The 16,129-nt window shown below is 45.7% G+C and overlaps 1 protein-coding gene across 9 annotated transcripts in view; it reads left to right on the top strand.

Annotated features, from left to right (window-relative positions):
• RERE (arginine-glutamic acid dipeptide repeats) overlaps positions 1-16,129 on the top strand; it is a 222,667-nt gene that overhangs the window by 166,257 nt on the left and 40,281 nt on the right. For all 9 annotated transcript variants that reach the window (XM_068658416.1, XM_068658409.1, XM_068658413.1 and 6 more), the window contains one exon: positions 8,178-8,258. In XM_068658416.1, coding sequence (XP_068514517.1) covers positions 8,178-8,258 — 81 coding nt within the window. The remainder of the gene's footprint in view (positions 1-8,177; positions 8,259-16,129) is intronic.

The raw sequence follows: 16,129 nt of genomic DNA, 5'->3' as shown, positions 1-16,129 counted from the left end.
GAGCAGGAAGCGTGTGTTCATTACAATAGCCTTTTGATTCTGATTTTGTGATCCCGTGGCGGAGCGGCGGCTCTGCTCGGCTCTGACAACCGACTTCCCCCAGCTCAGGCTGCAGCAATCCCGGTCGGCTCTGGCCATGTTCTGGCATGGGGAGAGGTGTTGGTGGGGCCACCAGCTTCCAGCATCACGGGAGCATCGTCTGGGGACTTGTGGTGAAACACCCAGACCTGATAAAAAGGGAGGCCACGCTCGGAGCAAAACCGAATGCTCCTCGTTTAGGGGTAATTGATTTTTATTTTCTGTCTGTTTTCTTTGCTCTCGCCCAGAAACAGGTACAACATTCACCAGCAAATAAAAAAGCCTTGCGAAGTGCTTTGGGTGAATCTGAAATCTGTCTCTCTACAAAAATAGCTCTGTTGCAATACAGATGGTGAAAGAAAGCAGGGGTTAGCGCGTGAGGTTAGCAGCATCCTGACAGCTCGCAGCCCGGGGTGAAGGAATGGTTGAATTCTGCCCCGGCTCCGGAAAAGCCCAGGAGCTGTTGTGTCACCTTCGATAGCGCGATGCCTTTGATGCAGGTTTCTGCATTGATCCTTGGCATGAAGCAGAGAGAGGAAAGAAGAGATGGAGAAACTGGCAATTGGGCTGTAGCTCGCGCTGTGCTCCGTTTTAGAAACTTGTACCCCCTTATAACATCATCCCCAATAAAATAAATGGAAATGAATTTGGGAAGCCTTGAGGTGAGCACCCGGGCTGTCCCTGCAGCTAGCTTGGGAGCCCTTTTCCCAGACCAGGTATGGCTCAGGGTTGGAGGCACGCGGCCGGCACCACGGCGAGAGCATTTCTGCATTCTCATAAGGAGGGAGAGAGGAGAGAAGGGATGATGAATCCCCTCTGACCTCTGGAATGGCAGTATAAATACTTTATTGAAAATTCTAAATAAATGTGTTTGTAACCAGTAATCCTGCTCTGCATGCAGTCTCATTTAGCCAACTGTGTATGCAAATGTGCTATTAATGTGTTTGCATCCAGTATAAATATACAAATCTAATCTGTTTATATATGTAATTTACACACAGCTGTGCTCATGCTCACTTAATACCAGTATTTTCAGCGAGCGAGAGGTATCATGGGAGATCTATTGTTCAAAACAAAAGCTACCAGTGCAGCACCATGGCAGGGGGATCATTATCATTTCAGGATCTCTTGGCATTCCCTTGAGGGAGGCTGCTTAATGACTCGCCGGCTGTGTGCGCGGCTCTGGGTATCCGGAGCGGGCCCTGGTGGTGCTGTGCGCCTCCGCAGCGCCGCGAGGCTTCGGGGCCGAGCCCCTGGTGCTCAGCTCGGGATGGAGGGTGTAATGCTGCAGGAGTATGGAGTGACCCCAATGGGGGGGAGAGCAAAGTGCTCAGCACCTTTTAGGCCTTGCTGCTGATCTATTTCTTGTCTTTTCCTGTCCGTAAAGGCCAGGTGATCTTACAGGCATGTGGCCTGGGGGTGTATGGGTTTATGGCACTTAGATGACCAGCAATGCACTCTGAAGAGCTGCTTTGAAAATCCAATGAGAACGTTGGTGCCCTTAAATATAGATGGGTATCTAATGAACACCATAAAAATGTTTTTTCTTTTTTTTTTTTTTTTGCACATTATCTTTGAGTTAAAGGCTTTGGTGAAAAAAGAATTTGATTTTCAGATTATGAAGCTCAAAGGAGAATTTTGCCTGGAGAAAAAAATATTAATTGCAACAAATACACAAGAAAAATAAGCAGAGCACTATCTACTGTCTATTAAGGGTGAATTTGTTTTTAGTATGTGTTGTGAACTAAGGTCGCAATCTGCTTAATGAAGAAAATAATCACGTATATTTTGGAGGTAAAGCGTGCTTTTAACAACAACAAAAAGTACCCATACACACCCACCCGCCGACATATAAGATTTTCCTCTTCCAGTGCCTCTCCACAGAGCCATCACCTTCCTGTGCCTTCCCTCTTGGCCTGGCAGTCTGGAAGCACATTTGTGACCCAATTAATGAAGCATTTGCCTGTTCAGAGTCACGGAAGGGGCACGTTAAAAACGCAAACAGCAAAACCCCCCAAGAAGAACCACCACTTTTCCCAAAACGGGTCATTCCAAAGCGTGTAGGTGGTGATCAAGCAGCAGCAGCTGGTGTTGAGGGGGTGGCTGGCAGGTATTAGTGCTCGTGCTTCGCTGCCACCGTGAGCTACTGCTCCTAGGTAGGGCAAAGCATCGCTGCACCGCTGCTTGCCACTGCTCCACGACCTTCTGCAGGCCAGGCGGATCCGGGAAGCGCTTGTGGTCATGGAGCAGAAGTATTCCCACTGCAGCAGAGGGTTGCAGACCTCTTCAAGCAGTTGCCAGAGCCACCCTGTGAACAGTTTCTCCTACCTCTGGTCCTGTCATGGAAGAGCAATGAGGCCCCGTAACCACAACCTCTGCCTCAGTGCAGAATTATTGGGAGAAGACACGAACGTGCTGGTTGGTGACAGCCCTGCTTGCTGTAGGACATGAAGTGCTATGGTAGATACGGGACACAGCAGTCCCATCCCTAACCTGAAACATGCTGTAGGCTAAAGGCAGGTGGCCCTAAGCAAGCAGTAGAGGCACAGATATTTCTCCAAAGATCTACTTCAGCTTCCACTTACGTGCATGAGATGTGCTCGCGCCTCTCCGATGCGGTGTCTCCGACGCTGAGGCCAGGGCAGCGGCATGCAGAGATGCTAAGGGAAGGCTCACGGAGCCTCTGCATTAAACAAGTTTGCCAGCTGGGTGATTTTTGCAAGCTTGCTGTTAACTGATGTAACGAGCAGCAGCATGAGGATCCAGTGCGAAGGGTAAAACTGCTGGCTACTTCAAAATTAAATTTAAAAAACATAAAGCAGAGTTACGGTAGTGACAGGAAACAATAAAACAAAGGAAGTTCAGATGAGGTTGAAGCATATCCTGTTCTCCCAGCAGCAGGCCATATTAAAGGAACACAGCAGAGGCCTGAATATAGATTTTTCTTGACAGTTCCTTTCCCAGCGGACTGATTTTAGAGGTTTCGGGTGAGCTTTGCTGGGTCATGATGCTCGTTCCACACGCTACGGTTGTAACCTAAAATATCCTCTTACCTCGGAACAGCCTCCTTCGTGGCCAAAGGATGGGCATCCTTAGGCTGAGAAATTCCTCTGGATTCTCCCTCCAGCCCTCTCCCCTGCTGCTAGAAATGGATTTTTCCCCCTCTTTTCTTCTGTAGCTTTTTGTCCTCTTCGTGTGGTGGGACTTGAGCCTCTTAGCATTGTGCTGTGGAAGTGTTTGACTCGGTGACCAGACAGTGTCTGTCCATCTCCATCTGCTTCTCCATTGTACAGCCGCCCAGGCTCGGTGCCAGGTTCCGTTCCCTGTAACATAAAACACCTTTTTTGGTTCCTGCTGGAATCACTTGCTGAGCAGTACTTGGTCCTGTCTGCTACTGAGCACACACAACTCCTTTGAGGTAACGATACAGCAAATATTAACAGCATTTTCTGCTATAGCCAGCTGTAATTTGGTGGGACGATAATTGTGAACACGGGAAGTTCTGTTCTGTTGGCGTCTTCAGGTTAACCTGTCTCCTTGTCTTAAGGCAACTGTCGGGATACTTCTGTTCCTGGAGGACAGTATGTATCATTTAACCTTATCAGCAAATGCCTTTATTTGCACTGTACACACATAAGCGAAATATAATGTTAAAAACCAGCCAAGCTTTTAATAAAATGTACTCTGCGTGCTGAAATCCAGCCAATGTGCGTATACGATGTCTGCATGCTAAAAATTGTTTGGGGCGATCTATAAATGTGCTGAACATTTAAGAGTTTTGCAGATACAACCAAATCTCATTTTCGTTCCAGAATAACTGCCACAATTTTTCATCCTGTGAAATTTAAGAAATAAAGATGCTTTTACGCATTTAGTGTTTATTTGCTGTTAACTATTAAAGCCCTGTAAATCTTCTTAGCGCGTTTGCTATAAAACTTAATAAGGTGCATTAAACGTGGAAGATGGTGACAACTTCAGCTGGCATCTGCCTAGCAAATCTCAGGCCTTTCAAAATGTGCACTGTACCTATTGCTTTCATGATCGTAAAATCTGTATTGGAAAAAAAAATCATAGTGTTTTCCACTCTAACTTCCCTTTTTTATACGCTCATAATTTAAGGAAATGTTTGAGAGAAGAACTTGTTGTTCTTGGACATGGTCTAAAGAGGGGATTTTTTTTTTTTAGAAAAATTGAGGAAAAATCCTTATTTGTTGGATTAAGAAAGAACAGAAAAGCCTCTGTATTTGTGTGTTTGCAAATGTATTGCATTACAACATGTTTTTCATTAATTAACCAGGTGGGAGTCGTGGGAAGGGAAAGAAATAACACATGGCTTCTCTTAAAGAAAATACATTTGATCTAAACCCAATTGAAGCATCACCTCAGAAGAGACATATTAGTAGGAGTTACAAATTTGCGGTTTTATCACTCATCCTGCCTTTCTGAAGCCCATGAGGCTTCCGTTTGAAATTCTTAAATTGATTAAACTGGTTATTTTTTACTAGATGTTATTCTTGTGTGCTTTTAGAGCCAGCCGTATCTTCGATTTGTGCAGTAAACAAGATGAAAAGTGAACTGGGAGCCTCAGTTCCCAGTTAAAACCTGGGGTGCTGAATTTCAGCATGCAGCAGCAAATTTTTCCTGCCAAGCTGTAGTCTCTTGATAATAGAAACCCTGACGCATAACCTTAACTACAGCTTTGCAATGGCATTATCATCACATTGATAAACATGCCATCTGAGCTCTGTTAGTCAGAACATAATGGCTTTGTGTATCTTGTCATGATATTTGTTTCTCGGGATAAAATATGGGACCTGCAAGGAACACATATGCAAACATTAACATGCTTGTTCCTTGTTCTTCCTTGGTTATTTATAGCTCCCTGTATACACATCGGAGCAGGATACTGTAGAACCTAATAAATTTTACTGGGGAAGCTCAAATTATAAAATGGCATTAGGAGATCTTGTGTTCTGGCTGGTCAATAGCCATGGTAACCACTTCATAAAATATCTCTGACTGTCAATATTGACTGACCTAGCAAGCCATGGGATTTCCTAATGCTGCTTCACAACAATAATTACCCGTAGTATTTTTGTCAGCTGTGTTACAGTTTGTCTTTGGTGACAGCACAAACAATAATGCTGACAGTCCTGTCACATGTCGAACTTTAAAACATTACTTAAGTGGTAAAATTGGAATGTTTATCTTAATTTTTCAAAATACAGAATTTGGATTTTCAAACCACTGTGCTCTAGAGCCACTTTGTTTTCTTACCAGAGCTCCATTCTCATGCATCCATGGGTTTAAGGCTCTTTAATTCGTTGGCTGTTGTTTGCTGATACCTTCTGTGAGTGCCACATCTTCTGCACTGTTAAAATGCAGCCATAAAATTTGTTGCATGTCATTTGTGCAGAGGAGAGAGAATTCAAATGGCATTAGGCAGCCTGTTTTATGACAGACAGGAGAACAACAGGTCGCTTCTGATTTGGTGTGTGACTATTTGCTTCTCAAAATTTAAACGTGTTTAGGAGTGGTCTCTGTTGTGCTGGACTTGGAGAAAAGCAGTAGCTGGTTTTGTTGTGGGCTGAGCAAGAGCTGAACATAATGCCTGAATTAATGGAAGAACAGGAAGGAAAACGTGGAATAGAAAATGTTTAAAAAAAAAAAAAAGTGCCTTAAGTTTCAGATTTTCTAGGTTTATTGAACTGCTTTTTATGTGTGGTTGTTGAGAAGAGTGGCTGTCTCGTGCCTTTGAGTAGACACAACTATTTTATAGCTTCTTGTACTGCCTCAGTGGCCTGGTGCTCATTTTATACGACACTGATAAAGGTGGCAGCATAATTGGCCGGGGTTTCAGAGCGGCAGAAGGACGCCTTCAGTCACGTTTGGAAACCTGGGGCGGCGTTTCAGGCTCCCTCAGACAGGCTCTGCTAGGCTGACGTTGCCAGTAGGGATTTTTGATGTCTCCTGAGTCAAATGGAAAACAGTTTGTCATAGCTGGTTGGTTTGTTTGGTTGGTTTTGTTTGCTTTAGATTTTAATAGTTGAACGAGAACACGAAGCAAATGTAAAAGAGTTTGATTTGAAACCTTCTTAAGAAGATAAATAGACTTCTCCCCTGAGAATTCAGGTACACCGTAGTAAATGTTAGGTAAAACGAGGAATAGGAAGCCAGGCCTTTCTTCTTTATGGGATTGCACTCTTCTGTTCCTTGTGCTTTTCACCCATGGCTGGAGTCTCACCGCTCTGGTTTCTCCTCCTTCCCCCCGGCTTTTCATGTCGAGTTCTCCCATATGCTGTTAGCTGATGCCGCAGAAGTGCTGTACTGCTGATAGCGCCCAGGAGGCAGTGGTGTCGACAGTCCGAGTTCATTTTGGTTTGCCTGCTCTTAAATCCTCCTCCATGTAGTTGGTTTTCATTCTTTGCCATAAGTTGTAGCCAGGAACAGCGCTGCTCTTTTGGGATGCCGGGGCTGGTAGGAGGAGGATGGTGCCACTGCCATCTTACCTAGCCCAGAAGCACAAGGTGGCAGAGGTGTGTACATGGTGTCCCCCTCTCGGTGTAATGAAAATTCCTCGCCATTCACATGGTAAACAGCCAGAGGTATGCATGCGAATCAGCCCACAGGCTGTGGGCAGCTTGGTATCTGGTGATCTTTGGGTGTGCAGGGCTGGGACCGTGCCATTAATCCAAGGGGCCCAGTACAGGATCCCGAGCACCCCAGGCGCTGAACTCGACTCCTGCATGCTGGGTCCCCTGGTTTAGGAGGGACCTGGTTTTAGGTTTGAGCCCCAACGCACAGGGTTGAGATCTCAGCGTGTGGACCAGGGGCTGTTTGTTTGTGTCCCTGTGCCCCCAGGTGGCTTTGTGGGAACCCTGGTGGTCTTATGGTTTGGAGGGTTGGGGTGAGGTGAGGAAATGTTTGTGATTCTATCAAAAGTCCCCTCAGGTGGGAGCAGGTCTGCCCAGTGATGTGGTGGGCACTTGTGGGGCGTGCAGAGCGCTTCTGTGGCAGAAAACTGATTGCCCTTCCTCAAATTCCCTAGCCTCCACACAGCGTGGAAGCCCCTAATCCCCTGCCCACCTCCCTCAGGTCGGTGTTTGCAGGAAGAATTAGTCCAGGAGGCACTAAGCCAGCCTGCTGGGTGCGTTTGTACTCGGGGAGCTGCCTCTGCTCCTCTCCTTCGTGCCCCGCTCCCCTTCCCTCACAGGCAGCGCTCGCTTCGTGCCCTCCGGGCTCTGGCCTTCATCTCCCCGCCGCCGTGCCGGGAAGGGGGAGGAGAGCCGCGGGGGGCAGCCGGGGGGCTCCGGGAGGGTTTTGTGGGGTTGTGTTTTGTGGGGTGTTGTGTGCGTGTGGGGCGATCCAGGCCGCCTTTTGCGGCGCGCCCGCGGCGCCCAGCCCCGCCGCCATCACACGCTGGGCGGCCGCCGCCTCCCGCCCGGCCCCCGGCTCGCCTCAGCTCCCGGCGGCCGCTCCGCGCCGCTCCGCCCGGCCCCCGCCGCCCTTTTCCCCGCTGCCAGCGGCCCCCGGAGCCGGGGTCGAGTCCCGGAGGGACCCCGGAGCTTCCCCGCGGAGCCCCCCGGGGCCCCCTGAGAGGCTGCGGAGCCGGCGGAGGGAAGCGGCGGAGCCGCCGGGGGGGAGCTTCCCCGGGAGCGGGCGTCAGGAAGGGCGAAGCCGGGGGGGAACGCGTCGAGCCCCCCGGCACCTCCTGCGGAGCCTCCTCCTCCTCTTCCTCCTCCTCTTCCTCCTCCTCCTCCCCTCCGCCGCCTTCCTCCCGCTCGGGCAGCAGCGCTGAGGGACGCGCGGCGGCGGATTGCGGCCGTCGCGGAGAAGGAGCGGCTGCGGTACTGACTTTCTTCTTCTAAAGCTTCAAACGCTGCAAGTTTGGCATAGGAAGGGATCTGGCTCGATTTTTTTTTTTTCTCTTTTTCGGGGGCTTTTCGGAGCCTTTTCTGCCTGCTCCGTCGCTGCGTACGTGTACGTTTCCTTCCATCGGCAGTCCTTGCGCTCTGAACTGTTTGGCAGTTGTGCTGATTACCGAGATCTTTTTGTTTTCCCCTCTGCTGACATGCTATTTTTGTTATCTTTTATCGCAGAAACGTTTTATTAAGGGGTTGAGGCAGTACGGCAAGAACTTCTTCAGGATCCGAAAGGAGTTGCTTCCGAATAAGGAGACCGTGAGTACATTCGGACTTTATGTAATTTGCTTTTTCTCCTGCTGCTTCAGCGTTTGATCTGGCAGAACTGCTTCCTTTTCGCCCCGAATTTGATCCCTTTCGGATTAATACGAGAGAAAACGTACGGCCGGAAAAGGTGGCTGTAATTTTGAGTGCAGTTTTTAGGTCTTAGCGTGAAGGCTGTTACATAAAATCGGCGTCGTTGCTGGACCAAGCCATTAAGGTTGGATGAAGTGCATTTCTGGGGGACGAAATCTAATTTTAAATCCTGACATTACGAGGGGATAATACATTCGTGCCACCAAGTTGGGCTCGGATGGCAGCGGGTAATTAAAGAAAGCCGAAAACAAAACACAATCTAATTGAAGGTGGAGGAAGGAGGAGGTATGTGCCGCTGCCGCGACCTGCACCAGCCGTGGTGGCGTTTTTAACTCTTCCCTTCCTGAAGTATGCGGACAGCAGAGGTGGAACTTGAGTTTCTGAATCAATCCGAACTTCATCAGGCTGCCGAACTGTCAAATGCTATTAAAAAGCCTGGCAAGTGCTTAGGAGGAGGGCGGGCAGGGAGGAGTGGTTGACTTCTTCAAAGGAAAGGAGGGTTGGGAAGCCTTGGGAATCTAGTTAGTTTTCCATTAGTCCTAATTGCCGAGCCTCTCTAGAAGCTTCGGTTTCCATTCTGCAGGTGTCATTTAACTGCTGGGAGGGCGGTTTTGGAAAGCAGTATTCATGTTCCTTCTGAATTTAGAAGGGGAATAACTCCATGAAAAGTGAGGCGGGGTAACTGTTTTTTAGGATTTTCAGTGCGCTTGCATTAATGGTTCTGAAAATATTTATTTAAAGCATAACCAAGAAGAGGTTGTTTAGACTTTTTGTTTGTTTGGAACTCGGATGAAAGGAAGAGCACTGCTGGGAAAATATTTTACCACCTGTAAAACCTGCGTACTGGAAGATGTTTCCTTTCTCCCCTTCTGAGATGTTCTTGTGACGTGACCCGGTGATATCAGTCTTTCATCAGTAAATAGCTAATAAGTGTGTGAGTCAAATAGGAAGGGGAGGGTGAAGTGATTCCTGGGGTGCCTCAAACAGTGTCTCTGTTCACTGATTGCATTGAGAACGACAGGGAAACTTAATTACTGAGCAAGTGTAGGTAGACCTTGCTTTGGTATTTAGATGGATTTTGAGGCACGAAGGCCTGGTGTTGGAAAGATGGCAGCTTAAGAGGAATGCTGAAATAATGTGCTCCTAGCAGCACGTAGCCAGCTTCAGCAGCCCTTTCCTCTCTGCTTTGGAGCAACTCCTAGCAATGGATTTAGGACAAGTTTGTGTTTACTTTAGAACACATTCTTCTGACGGAGAAGTTACCAAGAGGCAAAATTACTGTTTAAAAGTTTGAATTACAGTGAGTATGAAATACAGCTTGAAATAAAACACGTCTCTTTGTGGTAGAGAAAAAGAGTTTGCAGGAGAAAAGAAAAAACTAAAGACCTGAGAGCTGGGGGCATGTGCCTGACCCTGTTTCTGCTACTTGACTTCTGCTGTTTGCACTTGGATATCAGGCCCAAGGCTCTGTAGAAGGTTTGCAAGTGGTGTGAAATTTGATACAGGCTATTATTGTGCGAGTGTTAGATTTTTGTTTCATTAGTTCTAAATTTTTACTGTCGGGAAGACTAACTACCAAGTTTGAGCAACTGGAAGCCGTGTGTTCGTGGTTTTGAGCAGGCTGTTTTAGCCTCTAGTGGTAACTGATCTACAAGTAACCTTTGACCGACAACAGATTGTTTAATCTCTGTTTCCTATTTTTGCCCACAGGTCTCCCTTCTGCTCTCTTTTAATTCCCACTGTGTTTTCAGACAAAATTTGCAGCATTTTTACTGTAGTAAGACCCACAAGATAAAGGCTGTAGTAAATAGTATCTGACTATCCAGTTTTGCTTTTCCTCCTTAGAGTGGTATGAGGAATATTGCAAATTACAAGGTTCTGGAATTAATTTGTATATTTTTAGGTCACTAGAATAATTTCAGAGACTTTGCCTGTCATTCTTCTGTTGCGATGTGAAGTAACCCCCTAGCAATTCCAGAAATGCTAGAAAACAGGCCTTATTTTCCTGTTTAGCCACCATATTAACATGAGGTAGAACTCTAAAAGCCTTTATAGGCACACAAGGGAACTACAGCAACTCCCAAGTCCTGCAAAAGCTGCTTGAAAATGAGACAGGGACATTCTCGAAGTGACTTGCCCTAAATGGAAACCAGGTTATAGGTCAGTACAGCCTACACGCTTCTTATTTATTAGGAGTTTACCTAACCAGTCGCTGAAGTCTGTGGCAAGGGGAGGCAGGGTTTTTTTTTTTTTTCTTCTCTGGAAAACCCACTTCAAGTTAAATCTCCTTATTTTCTTGCTTTTTGTATAATGCATGCCTTTTCTAGACGCTTAGGCTGCTTTCTCCGGGAAAGAACTCCTAATGCCTCCATAAGCCCTGCAGTTGGAACATTGCAGTGGTGGGAGATAAGTAATACAATAGAAATACCAAATTATCGTGAAGACTAGGCCTATTTTATATTAAATCAAGCTGATGCTACTGGAAAGGAAGTCAGAAACCAGAGGTTAATATGACACTCTTTCTTTTATAATATTGAGAGATGTATAGTGGCCATGGAGAGGTGAGAATTGAGCCATACTGTAGGAAGTTTTCACAAGCATGTTAAGAAATGCCCTATTTGAGCTGTGCCTTTTGCTTTTTTCCCTCTCCGCAGTTCATGAGAGCTGTTAAGAAACCCCTGTGCTCCTCAGTGTGTGTTTTAACTAATAGAACACGTTTTTTTCAGCGTTTTTAACGTAGTTACTTCTAAATGAATAACCAGCCAGCAAAGATCTTCATGAAAGAAAATACTGACTGCATATCAAAGCAGTATTTTTGTTTAGGTCTTCGCTCATCCAGTTTATTTCAAAGCAATTATGTCTAAGAGAGGTTCCCAGTGGGCACGAGCGTAAATAGCTGTAGCATTCTTTCTCTTCAGGCTTTTATGAGCAAGAGACACGGGAACTAAACCAGCTCTTATCTGAGCATGCCCCCTGCTGAAACGGGAGTGCTGAGGTTGATTAAGGAAAGCCACTGGCTTTAAGGCTGGATCAGCATTAACCGTGTGATGCTCTGGAGAAAAATTGCCTCCATGTAGATGGGCTTAAATACAGCTTCTGAAACTTCCTTGGGTTTCCACTCAACTCTGCCCTAAATGTATCTGTCCCTCCATTCCCGTGTGTCCTTCCTTTCCCCTTCCTCTTGAGTAACTCTTCTCTTGTCGCCCTGTTTGGGAAGTCCCCTCATGTCCTTTGGGTCATGCTTACATTTTGGATTTTTCCCCATGGTAAGCCATGAACTTTCAGAGAAGTCTTTGTGACACGACCAGTTTTCGTGAGTAGCTTCCATTTAAATTCCTGTGTTGTGAGATGCAAGATAAACAGCTGGCAGCAAGGTTTCATAATTATCTGATTTGGCTTTGTCTGTGCTTTTTTCTTCCTGTTTTGGGTTAATTCGCTAAAACTTGGTGATATACAGGATTCTCAAAGCATTAACGATCCCCACTCCGAATTCTTCAGGTGATTGCACTGAGCTGCTTGAATTGGAGAGCTTCAGAAGTACCAGCATTGATGGGCCCATGATAAATGGACTTAAATGCCTACAAGATCAGGGCATGACTTTCTGGGTTCTTCTAAATAGCTTAGCTCTGTGTCATTGATGTGCGAAAGGTAAATAGAAACACGGGGCCAGGAGGGGGACACCACATCACGGTGTCAGAGCCAGGTCCTCTCCCACTGGAGCTCCTGCAGCCCCCTTTGTGTTAAATATTTTGTCTGACCAGCAGAACTCCAACATCTTGGCCACTAGAAGTGGAGGGGATGTAAGTGAATGTCCCATTGGTAGCTGTGCTTAGGTTTAAGCCTAATACCATGTGTTAGTCACTGGCCACCACATTTGCTGCAGTTGAATCCAGGCTTTGGAAACATCTTCCATGGGAACAGGCCCAAGTGCTTATTAAGTGCTTCTGCCTATTTTTAAAAGTGGGGCTGACACCTCCCCGAAATGCTTTGAGGTTCTTGAATGACTCCTCCTGCATTCATCAGAAGGGTTTATGGTGCAGGAATTGTGACCGTGGTCTGATTGTCTGCTCGTCTCTTCCCCTGGTGAGCCTTGAGGAGCCGCTTGCTGAGGGAGAAGTCTAAAAAGAGAACAGTGAACCTTTGTGGAGACTTGCAGGCTTTGGTCTAATTTTGTTTTGAATTTCTCTGTTCAGCACATAGGCATCTCTGCTGTGTATGATTTTTGGTTTGGCTGCTTGGCAAGAGACAGCAGAGTGTGATCTGAAGGTCTTACCTCTGGGTGGATGCTTCTGGATTTAGCCTTAAAACGCAGTGTAAATAAAAGTAATGAATATCAACTGCCTCCCTTAGATCAAAATACCTGCAGGGTGCTTTCTCATGTGCCTGCAGACTAAACGTGCACCGATTTCTTCTTTAGGAAAAATATTCTCTGTTATGGTAGTAAAAATCCTCCTGCCCAAACGAATGCTGTTTGGGATTTGTCCCTGAGACTAAATAAGCTGTCCTCTGTTAATGTTAGGAGGCAACACGAGTGCAATGGGAGCTTTCAGCACAAACTTCTGTTTAATTTTAGATTGGAGTTTAGCTAAACAATTTTATTCTTGCCTCATTAATGCTTAATCTCGTGTTACATAATACACAATATTGGCTTCCTGAGTAGCTCTTAAATATAGCACAAATGTGCGGCGGCTGAAAGGTCGCGGCGGCTGCCATATGTGGAGCCTGGCAAGGTGTTTGTCCTCCGACCATCACGGCTCTGTGCTGTGCTGGTTGGGGAAGTGCAAAATGCCACGGGGCACACGGGTGGCAACCGTTCTCCTGCAGCATAATTGCTCAAATCGCGGCTTCCCGTTAATAAAGAGGGGGATAATTAGGTGAATATCTTTAGGTCCCTTAGAAGAAAGTGATTAGTTAGCCCCACATCGAGTTTTTAACATTTACACCCAGTGGTGTAACTTACTTTTAGCAGTAGCTGAATTGGGTTGTGGCTGCGGGCTGGGCGTTATCGCTGCTCTCCTTTCCCAAAAGAAATAGGTTTTGTTTGATGGTGCATTCCCCTAACGAGAGCATATTAATACACTGCGTGGTCCAGCCCTATTATTTCCTGACTTGTCTTTGCTGCAGGAGCGTTCAGAAAGGGACGAGCTGCGCAAGCCTTTTCTGTTTGAAAGCTGAACCTTTTTCCTTAATAACTTGCTGTAGCCTCGATGCAGGCAGAGCTGAAATTTTCCATTAGGGTTTGAAGTGACTGCCAACATAAACAGCCACTGCTTCTTTTCATTTCAGCTCTGCTCGCTGCTGCTAGCGCTTCCATCGCACGGCTGTTACACTCGGAGGGTTTTGTTCTTGGTAAAACAGGGACTGGGCTTCACGTTTTAAAAACGATAGCCTAGGACTTTTTTTTTTTTTTTTTTAATACAGTCACAGCAGATATCCTACTGGGCCCCAGCCAGCTCTGAAAGCAGGCCGGGGCATCGGTTGGTTGCTTTTCCTGTCTAAGTGAAACCATCGGGTCGTTTGCATAACAAACTTCTGTAGGGAACATGTTGCCATTTTTATTTTTTTGCCCCTTTTTTTTTAAATTAGTGACTAGCTGAGCTGACTGGGGGGGGGGGGACGACACACACTCTAAATGGGAATGCTTGGCTTTCAGATAAAGCAGGGTACCAAGGAGGCATACAGTAATCCACTTCATGCTTCTCCCCAGGAGCAGAATAAGCAAGCCAGAGAATTTTAGGAAATGCTGAAAAAGCTGATTTTCTGAGAAGCTGAGCTCAGATGGAGGTATTCCTAGATTGAAGTGGTGCCGAGCTAAAAGCTGTTCACAATGACCAGATCATCTGAGGGGTGCTGGGGATGTGTGCTCAGTGCGATTCGGCTCGTTTCTGAAAGTCTAATTGTTAAACCTATTGCAAATGTCATCATTTTATTGGATAATAGAACTGGAGGTTTCAAAAGGTCCTAAAGAAATGTGAGAGTTGTGCTTTACCTCTGGTGTACGCCTTGTTGACTTCATCTCCAGAGCTGAGCTCGGTCTTGGAGGTGAGTAGAGCTGCCAGCTGCCTGCTTTGGGTAGGCAATGGTTCCTACCATGTGGTTTACACATCGCTGTCCCTTTTCTTTTTTCTTCATGAGTTTCTTCTTTAAACATAGCATATTCTGGAGTATCTTGCTCCTCTCTAAATGCTTGCACTGGGAGCTGCCTTCTTACATCGACTGCTACCTGCTCACCCAGAGCCACTGATTGCATCGTCCAAAGCCCCCAAACCCTTTAGCCATACCTCTGTCTCTCTCAATTTTACAGCAAGGAAAGCCAGAGATGGAAAATACCTGCTGTGCTTTGTTTTTATTTGGTTTAAATCTCTTAAGCTCGCTTTCTTCATTTTCGATTGCGTTTTACTTTTGTGCTGTGAAGGTAATTTACAGCGTCATCAGCTCAGAAGCTGGGCTGCTTATTTGTGTTTCTCACTAAGAAACCTTTGTAGGTGAAGAGCATAAAAATAGAAGGTGCATTCACTGTGCCAACTGGACTCTAGAATTGCATTTAGTATGGATAATAAATCAACTCTGTTTGCACTCTTTTTTTTTTTTTATATTTTACTTTACAAGATTGAAACCCATTGTTTATTTTTCTCTGAAGGTTTAGAGGTAGGTGGAGGTAAAATATTGTTGCAAGCAAAAGAAGGCCATTAGGCAATTGCATTGTGTTCTGTCAGAGAGCCAAAAGGACAATTTCTGCTTTGTAGGGAAAAGTATGTATTTGAAGATCTAGACCAAGATTATTTGGGAAATTGATACAATATTGTCCCAGTCTTTCTCTCCACAAGTGAGAGGGAACAATGCTTCCATGACTCTTCGGAATCCAGTTGCACCACATTTTCCTTACCTTCTGTTTATAATTCACCAAAGTAAGGCGTTTTATTGTTTTGTTTATTTTTTTGTGAATTCTTTTTTTTATCTGTGCTGAAGGGAACGTTTCTGTTCATCAACAACTGTGTACTTTTTATTCTGCAGTTTTCTTTCCCTGCGAGGAAAGGTGTTGGCTCTTCTTCTTTTTCAGCAGCTGTCAGATTGCATCAAATCCGCAGACATCAATCCTAAGGTCCTGTGAATCTCAGATACATAAAATAGGTATCTGTTTGAGAAATTGTGCTGTTTATTTTCAGGACGGAGTCTTTTATCCTGGCAACATTCTTTTCCACGGATGCTGTGCACCAAACAAACTTGTGTTTGTTTCCCATCCAGTCAGTGACTGAAGATATGAAAACTTCGAGCTGGCTTTCAGAAGGGCAAAAATAGACAAGTCATTTGAAACAACAGGGATATTCGTGGAACATCCTGTCCTAGAACAGTGTTAGTGTTACAAAATTTGGGTAACTACAGGAAGAGATTTGTATAATCCTGCCCAGTGTCTGATTTTTGAAATGGCTTAGTGTAGAGAAAGATTCTAGAAGTATCCTCTTGGGGTGCTAGTTTTATATACCCATGGGTGACGCATGAGGATCTCAGGATCTTTAGTCTTGCACCCAAAAGGCAGCACTGTTAGGTTTCTGCAGGTGAGGAGCTGAGGCAGAAGCAAGCCTAGTGACCTGCTCAGGGAAACAGAAAACATCAGTGGCAAAGCAGGAAGATACGCCCTGATGTCCTTAATACTATTTATACCATTTATATTTATACTGTATTATTGGTATAGAAGTGGTGTTGAACAAATCGTGTCCTATAAGTGCTTGATTTAGTCACTGGAAGATGTCCATGGCTCAGTGGCTTTGTTT

Source organism: Anas acuta, chromosome 22 (assembly GCF_963932015.1).
Source record: "Anas acuta chromosome 22, bAnaAcu1.1, whole genome shotgun sequence".
Taxonomy (NCBI): Eukaryota; Metazoa; Chordata; class Aves; order Anseriformes; family Anatidae; genus Anas; species Anas acuta.
Note: the sequence above shows the minus strand (reverse complement) of the source record. Positions and strands in the feature narration are given on the sequence as shown.